The sequence below is a fragment of the Bos grunniens genome, chromosome 2, assembly GCF_055505025.1.
Source record: "Bos grunniens cultivar Pamir isolate PY7600 chromosome 2, Bosgru_T2T1.0, whole genome shotgun sequence".
In the NCBI taxonomy this organism is placed as follows: Eukaryota; Metazoa; Chordata; class Mammalia; order Artiodactyla; family Bovidae; genus Bos; species Bos grunniens.
The window spans coordinates 105,198,947-105,215,704 of NC_141166.1; the positions used below are offsets into that span (position 1 = coordinate 105,198,947).

Here is a 16,758-nt window from a genome sequence, read left to right on the forward strand (position 1 = left end):
AGTAGGGAACTGGTTGGAGTAAAGCACAGCATAGCACCCTTCTCCCACTTTGCCAATCTGCTGAACCGGATCTGAAGAAACATTGTCATTCAGAATCAGATGTCCTACTCGAGATGGTGACTACCCACACCTGGGCCATACTCTGACTTGACCCTGACACGTACACCCACTCTCTTTCTCTTTTTTCTTCCTCTATTAACATAATCATAAGATGTTTATTCTCTCTTTATTCAAAAGAAACCCTGCCCCTTCAGCTCATCTGGTAGACACAGGCTTTCTCCCAGTGCTCATTCACAAATTTAAAGCCGGAGTAAACCCAGGCCTTTCTCCGTCTTCTTCCCTTCCTCTGTTCAGCTCCTAATGCTTAACCTAGCCCTACCTTTTGATAAATACCCTTTTTAATTTAATTATTTTTTTCTCTTATTTTGTGGCTGTACTACACAGTATGTGGGATCTTAGTTCCCCAGTCAGATAGAACTCATGTCCCCTGCATTGGAAAAATGGAGTTTTAACCACTGGCCCACCAGGGAAGTCCCGATAAACACCCTTTGGATGGCATTTTTGCTTAGCTCTGTGCTTCAGAGCCTAGGACGATGCAAGAAACGTAGCAGGCCATCCATAAATAGGGAAACAATGCATTAAATTCCCCAAAGGACTATTATGCCATCATCAGACATTTCCTTTCCCCATCCTGGATCACAGGGATAGTTCAAAATCAATTTTTCCATCACCATGATGCACAAAATAATCTATCATCCATATTCCCATCTTACATCTTAACCCAAACACACATTATTGAACCCATCACAGATAGTAAAAGTGCAGAAAAAAGGAAAGAACAATAGCTGGGGGAAAATAATCAACCATCTTCTCTCTTTTCATTAACCCCTCCTTATGGCAAGCATCTGACTGTTTAAATTTGTTGCTTCTACCCTTGGAAGAAAAGCTATGACAGACCTAGATAGCATATTAAAAAGCAGAGACATCACTTTGCTGACACAGGTCTGTATAGTCAAAGCTATGGGTTTTCCAGTAATCATATCAGGATATGAGAGTTGCACCAAAGAATTGATATTTTCAAACTGTGGTGCTGGAGAAGACTCTTGAGAGTCCCTTGAACGGCAAGGAGATCAAACTAGTCGATCCTAAGAGAAATCAACCCTGAATATTCATTGGAAGGACTGATGCTGAAACTGAAGCTCCAATACTTTGGCCATCTGATGCAAAGAACAGACTCACTGGAAAAGACCCCGATGCTGGGAAAGACTGAAGGCAAAAGAAGGGGGCATCAGAGGATGAGATGGTTGGATGGCATCACCAATTCAACGGACATGTATGTGTATGTATGTCAAAGTCACTTAGTTGTGTCCGAGTCTTTATGACCCCATGAACTATACAGTCCATGGAATTCTCCAGGCCAGAATACTGGAGCGGCTAGCTGTTTCCTTCTCCAGGGGATCTTCCCAACCCAGGAACTGAACTGGGGTCTCTTGCATTGCAGGTGGATTCTTTACCAACTGAACTACTAGGGAAGCCCCCAGTGGTCATGAGTTTGAGCAAATTCTGGGAAATAGTAAAAGACAGGGTATCCTTGTGTGCTATTTGTAGTACATGGGGTCACAAAGAGTCAGACACGACTTAGCGACTACAAACAACAACCCATGCAAGAACAAGGTACACAGTGAAGCTTCTCTTTGTTTGCTGATCCAAGACTGGAATGAAGTATATTCAGAAGAGATGGGATTAACCTAGGAAACACTTTTTTTTTTATAATTGTGATACATCTCCCCACCACTGCTTGGTTCTTGAAGTTTAATTTGCTCAAGTCAGCTCCACACTAGAAACTTGAAAGAAAATCATAAAAATTAAGTCCATAAGCTAATCATCACTTACAAGTCATCTGCCTTCTGCAGTCAGAAGCTTCCAAACTGAGAATTCGCTGAAATGAAAGAAAACCTGTGGGGTCCAAAACTCCATTTACCTTTCACCACAGATTCACCATTATCAATTTTCTTTAGTAAATAAGGTTGGCTTGGGTTGAAAATATGAAAGATTAAAGAAGGTATTAAAGGAACTAGTCAATTCCCTTCTCACTCTAAATCACTACCAGCTCTTCCAATTTCTGAGTTAAAATTGCTCAGTTGTTATCATATATAACTCTCCACTTACAATGTGAATAATAATAGCTCCTAGGCTCTGTACTTCACATATATTCTTTCATTTAATCCATTCCAAAAGCCTGATGGGTATGTTTTAACATACCCATTATACAGATGTAAAAAGTGAGACCCTAAAGGAAACTAATGGCAAAGAACTATGTCAGTTAATAGAGTATTTAAAATAGGCCATGCTAATCTTTTGCTAATATTGTAAGTTACTATCTTAAAGATTATATGGATATAGAACTTCTAAGATTTTTTAATTAGAACATTTTAAAATGCATACCTGTTTTTTCCTTGAATTTGCTTTGGGAAACAGGCCTGCTGACAACACAGATGTAAATGGAGAGCAGCATAGCTCAGGAAAAGGGTTTGGAATAGATGGCATTTCCAGAACATCAAGATCTTTCTTTTTTCTCCTACACCGAGAGAACATAGGATGTAATTTACATAAAACAGAATGTAAAATATAATTGCTGTCAGGATTAAAAAGTTGAGGCCAGAATGCCCCATTCTGTGACAATACTAATGTAAAGTATACAGGAAAGGTCTGTGGTGTACTTTCTGTGGGTCAGAATAAAACATGTCAATTGATATAAATCAATCTCCTTTTGCATTCCTTTCTTTCTTTTCTTTTGGCCTTAAAAAAAAAAAAAATCACCAGGCCTGGAAGCCCCATTTCCAGCACTTCTGATAATTTTCCTGAAACTGACATACAGACTACAGAATTACTGAAGTAAAAATCATTCTGAGGAGTTAGACATTGTTTTGCATCCACTAAATTGACAGTCTATAAACATTTAGTGAACTCATCCCTATTCTATTCTACTAATCACTTTTGAAAGTTATGGTTTATTAATTATAGTTGTGGTTCATCTCACTTCAAATTTCATTCACAATGTGGCCCACACACAGTTTGCTGATTTTTCAAGTGCTTATAGATACTAAACTGCAAGGCAGTGTTTTTGAGGAGGTAAGTGAATAGAACTTGCTAGTATTAATGTACTTTGGTCCACTGCAGAGTAATTTTAACTTCAGTGAAGTTGAAGCACTTTGAAAATCTGAAGGAAAAAAAGAAAGATACCATTTAAATGTATGAATATAAAGGACTATAGATTTTTGTATTGTTGCAGCCTTTTTCTTTCCTAAAGTATGTGTGAAATTGTGAATTCTACAGGCACTTAGGGCTGAATGCTATGGAGATTGGGAAACACTTTAAAGCCTCTATTCTTTCCTGCTGAACAGCTAGACTGCTCAAATGTCAATCCGTACTTTGCCTCTCCAGGGTCGCTCTAAGACTCCATGTGGGAGGCGAACTGATTTATTCTGATTTTTTATAATACATAAAAGGGATTTTTTTGTTTTTTAACGCAGTAAAGAAGGAAGGAGGGTGGTCAGCCTGGAGCTTGGCCTCCTGGTTCACATCGATGGGCAGAGGCGAGAGCGACCCGGAGCTCTCAGTGAATCGGTGATGCTATTTATAAGGCGCTGGGAGATCGCAATGTCCAGCCCATCCGGTAGGTCCTGCCAGCTCAAAGGGAATTGTCTTCTGAGACTTTCTCAAACTTGGCCCAGCTCTGGGCACATGGCTCACCCCCTAGGACCGCCTCCTCACCCCTCGCCGGCTGCCAACCCAGGACACTCCCCCGCGCCCTCCGAGGGCTGCCTACCTGTCTGCCGCACAGCCGCGGGTCGCGTCCGGAGGGGGCAGGAGCGCCCGCGCGTGCAGCCAGGGGGCCGGCGCCAGGTCGCGGGCGTCGCCCCTCCCCTGGGCAGCGCCGCACACCTGGGCGGCCAGCGGCGAGTCCCGGGCAGCCGCCCGACCCGCGGCGCTCTGCCCATCTTGCAGGGAAGTGGTCATTGTCGCCGGCCGGGGGACTCGGGCGTCATGAGAGACCCGGCGCGGGGGGAGAAGGAGATCGGGCGGCGGGAGGCGAGGTGCCGGTTCGGCAGCCCGAGCGCGCTGCAGGTGCGGTGGCCTCGCCGCCTGCGCTCTGGACCCGGGCGGCTCACACGCTCGGCCGAGCGGTAGGCGAGGCGGCGGGGGAGGGGAGGGGGCGGAGGAGGAGGGTGGGGAGAGGGGAGGAGCGGCGGGTGGGTGGGGGCCGCGGGCGGCCGGGCGAGGCGCGGAGGGGGCGGGGAGGGCGCTGGGCGGGCACCGCTCGCGGCCCGTGGCTCTGGTGGGCGCTGGCTGGGGGCCCGCGCCCCTGACTGCCGGCTCCCGAGGCTCGGGCCGCCGGCTCCCCAGGTGGGCGCCGGAGCGCGAGGCTGAGCTCGAGGTCGGGGCGGATCCGCGTCGCGGGAGGCGGGATCCATGTGATCGGGCGCTCCCTCGGGGCTAGCCTGGCAGAGCGCAGGCGGGGCAGGGGTCTGTGCAGCCCTGACCCCCGAGACCTTTTCATTCTTCTTGCTGTGCTGTCGGAGAGCTGTCGCTGGGCCGCCATGACAGGCCCACCGTGCCAGGAGAGCGGGGGACCAGGTCTGTCCCAGTCTTTCCCCCACGTGCCTCTTGCTTCCACTCCGCAGCTGAGGACGCCGGCGAGGGAGAAGGGGTGGACGGGGAACAGGCAGTACAATCGGTGCCGAAAACTACTGAGATGTTTGAGAATTCTGAGTAAGGTATGCGTAAACCTGACGTCTTAGGAATTAGGAAAATTGTTCATTTTCTTCTGATAAGAGCAGCTCTCATCTAATGGGTCCCCACTCTACCTAGTCCTGTTCTACCTCACAACGGCCCCATAAATTAGATGTTTACCCCGTTTTACAGATAAGGGAATTGAGGCTCAAAGTCATGGAGTACCTGGGACAATACAGGGCTAGTGAACTAGTGCAGTGAAGCTTCCGACCCAAAAGATTCCATGCCCCAAATCCAGACTGTTTGAAGTGGTAATTACATTATGCTCACCTGAGATGCAGTCGCCCTACTCTGAATTCTGGGTGGTAAATCTGTTTCTGCCCTTCCAGTAAGTGCCCCATCCCAGTGCACTGTTCGGGATTTCCAAATGTTTTATACACTCTTTGTTCTTTGACCAAATTAGGTAACATCTGTCCCTGGCTTCTGTTAACCAGGTTTTCTTAACCTTCACAACCTCTGCCCAGGGAAAGGCAAACACTGCCTTCTAAAGAAACTGGCAACCCCCCCTGCTCCATATCTGTGTGTCCCCCACCATCCCAGCACCCCACACACACACACCATGGCACCAACCACTGCCGACACCCAGGGTTTGCTAATTCCCCAGCCTGTGAGAAATCTGTAGTACTTCACAGAGGCACAAAATTTTGAGTCAAAGAGCTTACAGAATCCAAGTTTTGCTCACGTCAAAATTAAAACCCAATAAATAGCAGTGTTGACCTGGATTACACATCAAGAGTGGTCTCCAGGACACTTTATGCAATGCAATGGCTAAGCCCAGACCAAGTGGTAGGTCCCCTGAGGGATAAAATTAGTAATACTAATCATGATGATAGCTAACATATTGGTGCTGTGTGCCAGGCAAAGCCCTCATTCACATCCTATTCCCTGAAGGATGGTCTGGATTCTATGTGGATTTCAAGAGAGTTTAATGTAAAAACGTACAGATATGTTGAAGTCTTTCCAGCAAAATAAAAAAGAAGCATGTATTTGCAGATAACTTGAGCTAAAAACATAAAGAAAGAAATATATTTTCATCATCATCATCATCAATCATTCCTATTTTCATCCAAAAGTCCTGAAGGCAGTCATTGCTCCTTTCTGAAAATGATATAGTTTGAACATTCTAACAGGAGAGTGAATCAGTGGCTGAGGTTTGTCCCCTCCCTACTCAACAACTCTCTCTTTGTCTTTCTGTCTCATACAGAGAAAGAGAGAGCAGGCTGTCTTTTTTTGCCAGAGGAAAGAGTAGGTGGAAACTATATCTTTGGAATCACTGGAAATACTATTTCCCAGTAGTGTATACTGCTCCACTTACCAGCATAAAATTTTAACCTCAGGAAAGAATATTCAGTGGTTGGAATGAGATCTCAATTGTGTCTCCCCTCTCTGGGCATTTTCTCATTTAGTGGGAATCCAGGGAGTATCCATTTGCAGGCTTTATACTCCTCCTCTAACCCCCATGAGTAAAACTTGTTATACCTGTAGTAATGGCGGGGGGTGGGGGAGGGGGCAAAAAGGAAAAGAACAAATCTCTGAGGAATGATAACTTAAATAGTATTGTCTTGTAGATTGACATTAAATATTGAATTTAGTCCCAGACACCTTGAGGATCTATATCAAGAATGATACAGTTACCTCATTCACATTTTTGAAGCAAGCCAACAAAAGAACTAGCTTTTGTATCCAAGAGATTAAAAAAAAAAAAAGATTCTGAATAAAGAACTATGCAATATAAAAGGTGCAGAATACTATAAGACCTAGTACAGCCTAAGAGAATACAGAGGCATTTTTCTGTGAAAAGGGAAGTTCAAAAGAGATTTTCCTTCCCATAACTAATGAAGATATCTGAAACAGTAAAGCAGGTACCTTGTCACCACAGAGCCAGTCCTCCCCTAGCGGCTGTTCATTTTTGACTTGAGCCTGTAAAATGGTAAAGGATAAGCAGTTTGTCTCCTGGCCCCTCCCCTACTGTAAGCCTTTTCTGCCCCTTGGTCTCTCTCTAGGAATCCTAGCCTTCCTACCCCTAAGGAAAATGTGACCTCTTTGCTTTGTTCTCTCCCTTTCTCAACCAATCAAATTGCTTAACCCTTTATATTGGGAAAGATAGCCCATGTACAGAAAAGAAGGTCACAAACAGAACTGTGTGATGATTTATCATAAGGCAAACACTCATGTCAGATGATGAAATGCATTATTGTCAGTCATCCCAAAGCCCCGCCCTCCAATCCAGATTTTTCCAAGTAATCATAGTAAACTCATAGTTTAACCGTAAGTATCCATCCCTACTCACAATAGAGTAGGTTGTCTGGTTTGGACCTTTATGTAGATAGAATCATGCTGTAGGACCCTTTTGTGCTTGACTTGGTGGTTCCCTTCACCCATTGTTTACTATATGCTTCCATACTTTTGTTTATTTTGTTTATTCTTCCATGCTTTTACAAGTTTCTCTAGTTTTTCTAACTCTTCAATTGTATGTAAATACCACAGTTTATATATACATTCTACTACTGATAAGCATCTGGGTTATTTCCAGCTTTAGACTGTTTCGGATGGAGGAGCCTGGTAGGCTGCAGTCCATGGGGTCGCTAAGAGTCCGACACGACTGAGCGACTTCACTTTCACTTTTCTCTTTCATGCATTGGAGAAGGAAATGGCAACCCACTCCAGTGTTCTTGCCTGGAGAATCCCAGGGACGGGGGAGCCTGGTGGGCTGCCGTCTATGGGGTCGCACTGAGTCGGACACGACTGAAGCGACTTAGCAGCAGCAACAGCAGTACTGTTGCAGTGAACATTTTACACCCTTCTCTTGGTGGTGTGCATGCATTTCTGTGGAGCATGTATACAGAACTGGCATTGTGAGGTCATGCTGTGTCTATGCTCCTCTCCTGTTAGATACTGACAGTTTCTCAAATTAACTGTAGCAATTTTCAGCACACCAGCAATGCATGTTTCCCCAGTTGTTCACATCCTTGAATTTGTACAATAGACATTCTGGTGTATGTACAGAAATACCTCATGGTGGAATTTGACTTTTCTTGATGACTGATGAGGTTGAGCACTTGTTCACGTGATTATTTGCCATTTGGACTTCTCTTTTGCTAAGTACCAGTTCTCCTGCCCGTTTATGATTAGTTGTCTGTCTTTTTCTTATTCTAGTTATATTCTTGTTATGGGCTTCTTTTTTAATGTCTTGTAAATCTGTTCTCCCATTCTGTCTTATATCTTAGACATCACTGATATTTTTTGAGAAACTGTTCTTAATAATTACAGGACTACTCAAGTATTCTTAATCTAATATTCTTATTTCTTCTAATGTCAATTTTGACAAGCAGCATTTTATAAGAATTTTTCTCTTTCATCTAAATTTTTAAATGTTTTACATGTTCAGTTGCTTAGTCGTGTCTGATTCTTTGTGACCCCATGCTCCAGGGTCCTGTGTTCATAGGATTTTCCAGGTAAGAATACTGGAGTTGGTTGCCATTTCCTCTTCCAGGGGATCTTCCTGACCCAAGGGTCAAACCCACGTCTCCTGCTTCTGCTTCATTGCAGGTGAATTCTTTATTGCTTGAGCCATCAGGGAAACATTTTAGCAGAAAATTATTCATATTTTCTTCTTAATTGTTTAATACCTAAAGGATGTATTGTATTGGCCTATTCCTTAGTCCTAAATTAGCTATTTGTGCTTTCTCTCTTTTCTTTTTGATGATATTCACCAGAATTTATGAATTTTAAAGCTTTTCAGGAATGACTTTGTTGTCTGTGTGCTGTCTTATTTCTATTCTAATCTTTTCTTTTTCCCCTCTTCTACTTTCTTTGGGTTTATTTGCCATCCTTTGTTTTCCCTAAATTTTTTATGTGGATGCTTATAGCTCATTGATATTTAGCTTTTCATATTTTCTGATATTCACATTTAAAAACATATGTTTCCTCTCAAGTATGACCATAGCTGTATCTTTCAAGTTTCAGTGAGTTATATTTTGATTATTATTCATTTCAATGTATTTTACATTGTGATAGAGTTTTTTCTAGCTGTCTTTTTCTTTTGTTCTTTTTTTTAATATAATTTAATTTATTTGTTGTCATGGATAATACTCTATGTGATTTCAGTCCTTTGAAAGTTGCTTTTTGGCCAAGCATGTGGTCAACATTTATAATAGTATGCGTATGGTTGAAAAGAAGGTGTTTTCATTTCAGTGTGCCAACCATGTTGTTTAAATTCTCTGTATTCATAGTGACTTTTTATTTATTTATTCTACTGTATTCTGAGAGATATATATTAAAATCTCCCACTATGTGGATTTTTTTAACTCTTATTTTGCTTTATATGTTTTAAGGCTAAATTTTTAGAAGTTAGTTTTAGTATATAATTTTACAAATTTAGAACTAGTAGGTCTTTTTGGTAAATTGAAACATTGAACATTTGAGCTGTTCTCCTTTACCTCTATTAACTTTTCTGCCTTAAAGTTTTCCTTTGATATTCATACAGTTTGGCTGATGTTTTATAGTACATCTGTTTTCCATACTTTGTGTCAGCATTTTTTATCTCCGTTTTATGTGTCTTTTATGACATATGATTAGGTCTCTTAGCCAATTTTTTTTTATCCAAGTAGATGATCATTGCTTTTAATTGAAGAATATTTTGTGTTAAATGTCTATCCTAATAAGTTCTGTCTTCTTATCTAACCATTTCTGTGTTTCTTTTCCCCTTCTTTCATCTCTTGAATTATTTTGTATTACTTCATGTTTTTCCTTCTGCTTATCCATTTTTTGTACCTGATTGATTCATTTTCCATCTTTCCCCACCCTGCCCTGGGTCCCAAGGAAGGTCACGTTTATGGATGACATCAAAGGGCTTCCTTGCTTTCTGACTTCTGGTTGGTTTTGTTCAATGGAAGAAACCAGTAAGAAACTGAACAGTGGGAAGAATATGAAATTGGGATGTTTATTCCCTTTCTCTCCTGTCAGGTGGCATGGTTCCTCTCTTGCAATGCAATCCACTGCATGTGTAAGTGTTACCTGACCTCTTTATGTAATCCTATGGGAATTTCAAGCTCAGAAAACTGCACAAATGCTGATACTTTGGCTACTGCTATTGCTGTGAGTGACAAACTGTCCTTTGTCTCTGACCCAGGAGTTTTGTGTCTTCTGCCAGGATCCTTGAAACTAGCAGGATAATTTGTCAGCTTGCAAGCTGAGTAAAAACTCGGTTAGATCTTCACACAATGGAGTTCTCCACTAGCTCCTTTTGTTATATTTTGTTTTGTCTTGTTTAAACTTAGTCACATCTTAATAAGGAGCTCCTTTATTAAACTCTCTTCAAATTACCCAGCTTGAATGTGCCATCTGTTTTCTGCTTTATTAACTTGAGAATAATGCACATTTTTAGTATTCTTTTAGTGATTGTATCAGAGATTACAGCATAAATAAATAATTTAATTTTAACCATCTTTCCAAACAATGCAAGGATATCAAACACTTTTATATGAAATGTCCAGAATAAGCAAATCTGTAGAGATAGACAGTAGATTAGTGGTTACATAGGACCACTTGGCTTGGGGTAAAATGGAAAATAATTGCTAATGGGCGTGAGATTCTTCAGGGTGTGATAAAAATGTTCTAGAATTAATTGTAATGTTGGTTGTACAGATCTGTGCATATATTAATAGCTGTTGAACTGTACATTTTAAGTGGTGAATTGTGTGATATGTGACCTGTATCTCAACATAGTTGGACACTCCCTGGTGGTCTAGTGGCCAGGATTCAGCAGTCCCAACACAGTTGTTGTATATGGTCTTTTATGACTGGCTTCATTCACTTAGCATACATTTTCAAGGTTCATACATGTTGTAGCATTTATATGGACAGTTTATCCGTTCATCACTTGATGGATATTTGGATTTTTTTCCACTTTTTGGCTATTGCATATAGTGCCACAGTGAACATTTGCCTACAAGTTTTTGTGTGGACATATGTTTTCAATTCTCTTTGAAATTGCAAAGTTATTTGGTAAATATGTTTAATCATTTAAGGAACTGCCAGAATATTTTCCAAAGTGTCTACACCAGCAGTATACAAAGTTTCCAGTTTCTCCTCATTTTGACTAACACTTGTTATTTTCTGTCTTTTGAGTATAGACATTCCAGTGGGTGCCATGTGGTATCTCATTATGGTTTCGATTTTCACTGCCCAAATGGCTAACAGTGTTGAACATCTTTTCATGCACCAACTGACCATTTATATATCTTCTTTGGAGATATGTCTTTTCAGATCCCCTCCCCATTTTTCACTTGGTTCATTTGTCTTCTTTTTTTTTTTTTTCAGTTGGTTCATTTGTCCCATTGTGGGTTTTCTTCTCACTTCTGATGATATTTTAAATCACAATGTAAGCTTAGATAAAGTCCAATTTTTTTGACACATGCTATTGGTATCATATCTAAGACAGCTGATGTCACAAATATATACTCCTATGTTTTCTTCTCAGTTTTAGAGTTTTAGCTCTTATTAACGTTTAAGTCAATAACACATTTTTATATATCATGTGAAAAGAGTCCAACTTCATTTTTTTACATATATATATTCAATTGTCCTAGCATTATGTATTGAAAAGACTTTTGTTTCCATAGCATTATTTTGGCATCATTGTGAAAAATCAGTTGACCACTAATTTACTTCTTGACTTCCAATTCTGTTCCATTGAGCTCTATTTTTCGTATGCCTGTTCTCTTTTTATTATTGTAAATTTTTAGTTAGTTTTGAAATTGGGAATTGTGAGTCCTCCAGCTTTGTCCTTTCTTTAAAGTTTGTTTAAGCTATTCTGTATCCCCTTAATTTCCTCTTGAATTTTAAGATCAGTTTGTCAGTTTCTGCAAAGGAGCCAACTGAGATTTTGATAGGGATTTCACTTAAGCTTCGGTTCAGTTAAGAGGAGAATATTGTCCTTTTAAAAATACTAAATCTTCCAATCTATGAACATGGGATATCTTTCCCTTTATTTAGGTCTTCTTTAGTTTCTTTCATCAGTGTTTTGTGGTTTTCAGATTATAAATGTTGTACTACTTTTTAAAAATTTATTACTAAGTACTTTATCCTTTTTGATGCTAATGCAAATGGAATTATTTTCTTAAATTCATTTTTGAATTATTCATTTTTAGTGTATATAAATTAAATTGATTTTTTGTATATTGATTCTGTATCCCGCAACCTTGCCGAACTGAATTGTTAGTTCTAATAGATTTGAGGATGCATTTTTTTCCCCTCTCAGGATTTTTCATATGCAAGATCAGGTCATTTGCAAATAGAGACAATTTTAGTTCTTAATTTCTAATCTGGATACCTTTTGGTTTATTTTGCCTTCTTTATTCTTTTTTTTTCTTTTTGTCTAATTGCCCTGACTAGAGCCTATAGTATAGTATTGAATAAAAGTGGTGAGAACAGATATCCTTGTCTGGATTCTAATCATGGGGGGACAATTCAATCTTTCAGCCTTAAGTATGCTGTTAGCTATGTTTTCATAGATGACTTTTATCGAGTTAAAAAAGTAAACTTCTATTCCTCGTTTTGAATGTTTTACTATGAAGAAGTATAGGATTTTGTTAAATGATCTTTTCTGCTCAGCTTCCTATTTGAAGGATTTTTTGCTGCATAGAGAATTCCTACTTGGCACTACTTTCTTTCAACACTTGGAATATATTCTTCCATTGCTCTGACGAAACCAACTCAGTCTAATTGTCATTTATTTTGAAAGTAATTTGAACCCTATTTACCCCCCTTATTCTTAAGGTTTCCCTTTCCTTTAATATTCTGCAATTTTATTATGTTGCACCTAGGTGAGAACTTCTTTTTATTCTTCTTGCAGTTTGTAAGTGCTCTTGAATCTGCTACATAATATTTTTTGTCATCTTAGAAATGTTTTTAGCCATTATCTCTTCAAATAGTGCTCCTTCCCCTTTCTCTCCTTTCTTGGATTCTAATTATGTATATCTTAGACCTTATCACTGTGCCCTCCTTGCCTATTGACATTTTTCATGTATTACCAAATTTTTATTTTTTCATACTTTCTGCTAGGTATTTTTTTCCTGACATATCTTTCTTAAGCTGAGTCCAAGATATTAATAAATCCATTCATTCATACATAAATTCATGTGAAATTATCCTATTTTTGGTATCTAAATACCTGTTAAAATTCAGTCTTCTTGCTTATCTCCTTGAAAGTCATAGGTGTTATTTAAATGTGTCTGATAATGCCAGTCTTTGAACCCCTCATGTGTCTATTTGCATTCTTATTACATTTGATTCCCGTCTTTTTGTCTCTTTAAACTCTTGGTTATTTATTTTTGTTTACCTAACATTGATTTGCAAAATAACTTTTAGAAATAAGTGGAGGCCCAGGATGACACTAGATTCCTGCCCAAAGGGTTGTAATTGCTTTTTCCTGCTTCTGGAAGCACTAGCACTCTGAAATTATCTCATCTGGTGATGACTCAAAGCTGAGCTCCAGGTCATTTAAAGATTTACTACTTCTGATTTGCCATTACTGCTAGAGTACATCCTTTTGGTGACCCATCCCAAATCAAGGGGTGTTTCCAGGATTCCTTTTTCTACTTTAATAGTGCTCTATTATCATAACCCTCACAAGACTGCCTTTCAGCCATCCTCTAAACTGACAAATGAAATTTCATCATCAAATCTTAACCTATGTTATATCTTATTCCTTTAAAACAGGACTATTGTAGACCACCCCTACCCTTCACCCCCACTTATAGCCAGCTGTGCTAACAAAGCAGTTAATAATTGTGGGAAAAGCTTAAGCATCTTCTCTGTGATCTAGGAGACATACATTTATCCCGTGACTTTTAGAAAATAAAGTCTACCCCTGAATAACAGAAAGTATAGAAGAATAATAGTAACAATTTAAGGTCTTCTAAGATAGAAGGGTGGTGCCATGACCAGCCAGTGTAGACACCTGTTTTCCAGGAGCACATCTATTGGAGATCCCGTTATCTTCTGTTATGTGGCCCTCTCGCATGAGTGTGCTGTGCTTAGTGGTTCAGTCGTGTCCAACTCTTTGCAACCCCATGGACTATAGCCCTCCAGGCTCTTCTGTCCATAGGGATTCTCCAAGCAAGAATACTGGAGTGGGTTGCCATGCTCTCCTCCAAGGGATCTTCTCAACCCTGGGATCAAACCCAGGTCTCCTGCATTGCAGTCAAATTCTTTACCATCTGAGCCAACAGGGAAGTCCAAGAATACTGGAGTGGGCAACCTGTCCCTTCTCCAGGGGATCTTCCTGACCCAGGAATCCAACTCGGGTCTCTTGCATTGCTTTCTTTACTAGCTGAGCTACCAGGGAAACCCCTGCAATGAATAACCATTTTAAATAATCTTTGTGCCTTATTAAAAATGAAATTTCCAGGAGCCATAAGTGACTTGCCAAACTACGTGCACTTCTTGTGAATTTATTCATTTATCTCCTACCACTGCCTTTCAGATGCAACAACAACCTGATTTATGTAAAAATTTTGACGTGCTTATAAGTTCCTGCTGCTGCTGCTGCTAAGTCACTTCAGTCGTATCCGACTCTGTGCGACCCCAGAGATGGCAGCCCAGCAGGCTCCCCTGTCCCTGGGATTCTCCAGGCAAGAACACTGGAGTGGGTTGCTATTTCCTTCTCCAATGCATGAAAGTGAAAAGTGAAAGTGAAGCCGCTCAGTCGTGTCCGACTCCTAGTGACTCCATGGACTGCAGCCTACCAGGCTCCTCCATCCATGGGATTTGCCAGGCAAGAGTACTGGAGTGGGTTGCCATTGCCTTCTCCTATCAGTTCAGTTCAGTTGCTCAGTCGTGTCTGACTCTTTGAGACCCCATGAATCATCATCCCCTTCTCCTCCTGCCCCCAATCCCTCCCAGCATCAGAGTCTTTTCCAATGAATCAACTCTTCGCATGAGGTGGCCAAAGTACTGGAGTTTCAGCTTTAGCATCATTCCTTCCAAAGAACACCCAGGGCTGATCTCCTTCAGAATGGACTGGTTGGATGTCCTTGCAGTCCAAGGGACTCTCAAGAGTCTTCTCCAATACCACAGTTCAAAAGCATCAATTCTTCAGTGCTCAGCTTTCTTCACAGTCCAGGCTTTCTCACAGTGGTCATCCATACATGACCACTGGAAAAACCATAGCTTTGACTAGACAGACCTTTGTTGGCAAAGTAATGTCTCTGCTTTTCAATATGCTATCTAGGTTGGTCATAACTTTCCTTCCAAGGAGTAAGCATTTTTAATTTCATGGCTGCAATCACCATCTGCAGTGATTTTGGAGCCCCAAAAAAAGAAAGTCTGACACTGTTTCCACTGTTTCCCCATCTATTTCCCATGAAGTGATGGGACCAGATGCCATGATCTTCATTTTCTGAATGTTGAGCTTTAAGCCAACTTTTGCACTCTCCTCTTTCACTTTCATCAAGAGGCTTTTTAGTTCCTCTTCACTTTCTGCCATAAGGGTGGTGTCATCTGCATATCTGAGGTTATTGATATTTCTCCCAGCAATCTTGATTCCCACTTGCGCTTTCTCCAGCCCAGCATTTCTCATGATGTACTCTGCATACAAGTTAAATAAGCAGGGTGACAATATACAGCCTTGACGTACTCCTTTTCCTATTTGGAACCCGTCTGTTGTTCCATGTCCAGTTCTAACTGTTGCTTCCTGACCTACATATAGGTTTCTCAAGAGGCAGGTCAGGTGATCTGGTATTCCCATCTCTTTCAAAATTTTCCACAGTTTATTGTGATCCACACAGTCAAAGGCTTTGGCATGCTGTGAAAATGCTGCACTCAATATGCCAGCAAATTTGGAAAACTCAGCAGTGGCCACAGGACTGAAAAAGGTCAGTTTTCATTCCAATCCCAAAGAAAGGCAATGCCAAAGAATGCTCAAACTACCGCACAATTGCACTCATCTCACATGCTAGTAAAGTAATGCTCAAAATTCTCCAAGCCAGGCTTGAATAATATGTGAACCGTGAACTTCCAGATGTTCAAGCTGGTTTTAGAAAAGGCAGAGGAACCAGAGATCAAATTGCCAACATCCGCTGGATCATTGAAAAAGCAAGAGAGTTCCGGAAAAACATCTATTTATGCTTTATTGACTATGCCAAAGCCTTTGACTGTGTGGATCACAATAAACTGTGGAAAATTCTCCTATAATGCCCCAAGTAAGTCCCATTACTAAAAATATTTCAGCACATTTGTAATATCCCTGCCTCTGTTGCTGTTGCTTTGCAGGAAGAAAAATGGGGCTGCAGAACTACCAGTCTGATACTTTTATGAACTACATTCTATATGGTATCATTTTTTAAGTGAAAAAGAAAACCACTACAATATTCCAGGAAGCACACTTTATTCTCCAGTCCTAGAAGCATGACGTTTAGTGAGTACCTACCAGTGCAGTTGTGTGTGCCTGCCTTCATTAGCTCGAAAATATGCATGCTGTCAAACTCCTGAACTCCAGATGGTTCACAGAGATTCTACCACCAACTTTTTCTATGGAAGTTGTATAAAACATTTTATATTTCAAGTTTTATTACTTTCAGTGGTTTGGTATGATTTCCTTCTTGTTAATTTTTTTAAAAATATAAACAAATTAGTGTGTGTGTGTTAGTCGCTCAGTCACGTCCAACTCTTTGTGACCCCGTGGACTGTAGCCCACCAGGCTCCTCTGTCCATGAAATTCTCCAGGCAAGAATACTGGAGTGGGTTGCCATGCCCTTCTCCAGGGGAGCTTCCCAACCCAGGGATTGTACCCAGCTCTTCTGCATTGCAGGTAGATTCTTTACCATCTGAGCCACTTATAAGCACATTGGGTATGTCCTGTTTAAATAACAATACCAGAAAAGCCAAAGACTATCCTTTGAATAACTGTCTTAAGTGAGCATCAAGATTAGATTGTTAAAGGAAGGAAGGAAGGTAGAAGGG

The 16,758-nt window shown here is 40.7% G+C and overlaps 1 protein-coding gene across 17 annotated transcripts in view; it reads right to left on the reverse strand.

Moving 5' to 3' along the window:
• GRB14 (growth factor receptor bound protein 14) overlaps positions 1 to 16,758 on the reverse strand; it is a 192,098-nt gene that overhangs the window by 130,443 nt on the left and 44,897 nt on the right. For 15 of the 17 annotated variants that reach the window (XR_015152621.1, XR_015152616.1, XR_015152647.1 and 12 more), the window contains exons 1-2: positions 3,830 to 4,161; positions 2,446 to 2,578 (exon numbers count right to left, since the gene is read on the reverse strand). The exons of 1 other annotated variant lie outside the window; for it this stretch is intronic. Coding sequence is in view for 8 of the 16 variants with exons in the window: in XM_086370370.1 (XP_086226496.1) it covers positions 2,446 to 2,578; positions 3,830 to 4,020 (324 nt within the window). In the remaining 8 variants the exon portion in view is untranslated. Of the gene's footprint in view, positions 1 to 2,445; positions 2,579 to 3,829; positions 4,162 to 16,758 lie in introns of those variants that run through there. One more of the 17 variants, XM_086370498.1, reaches the window with a different exon arrangement.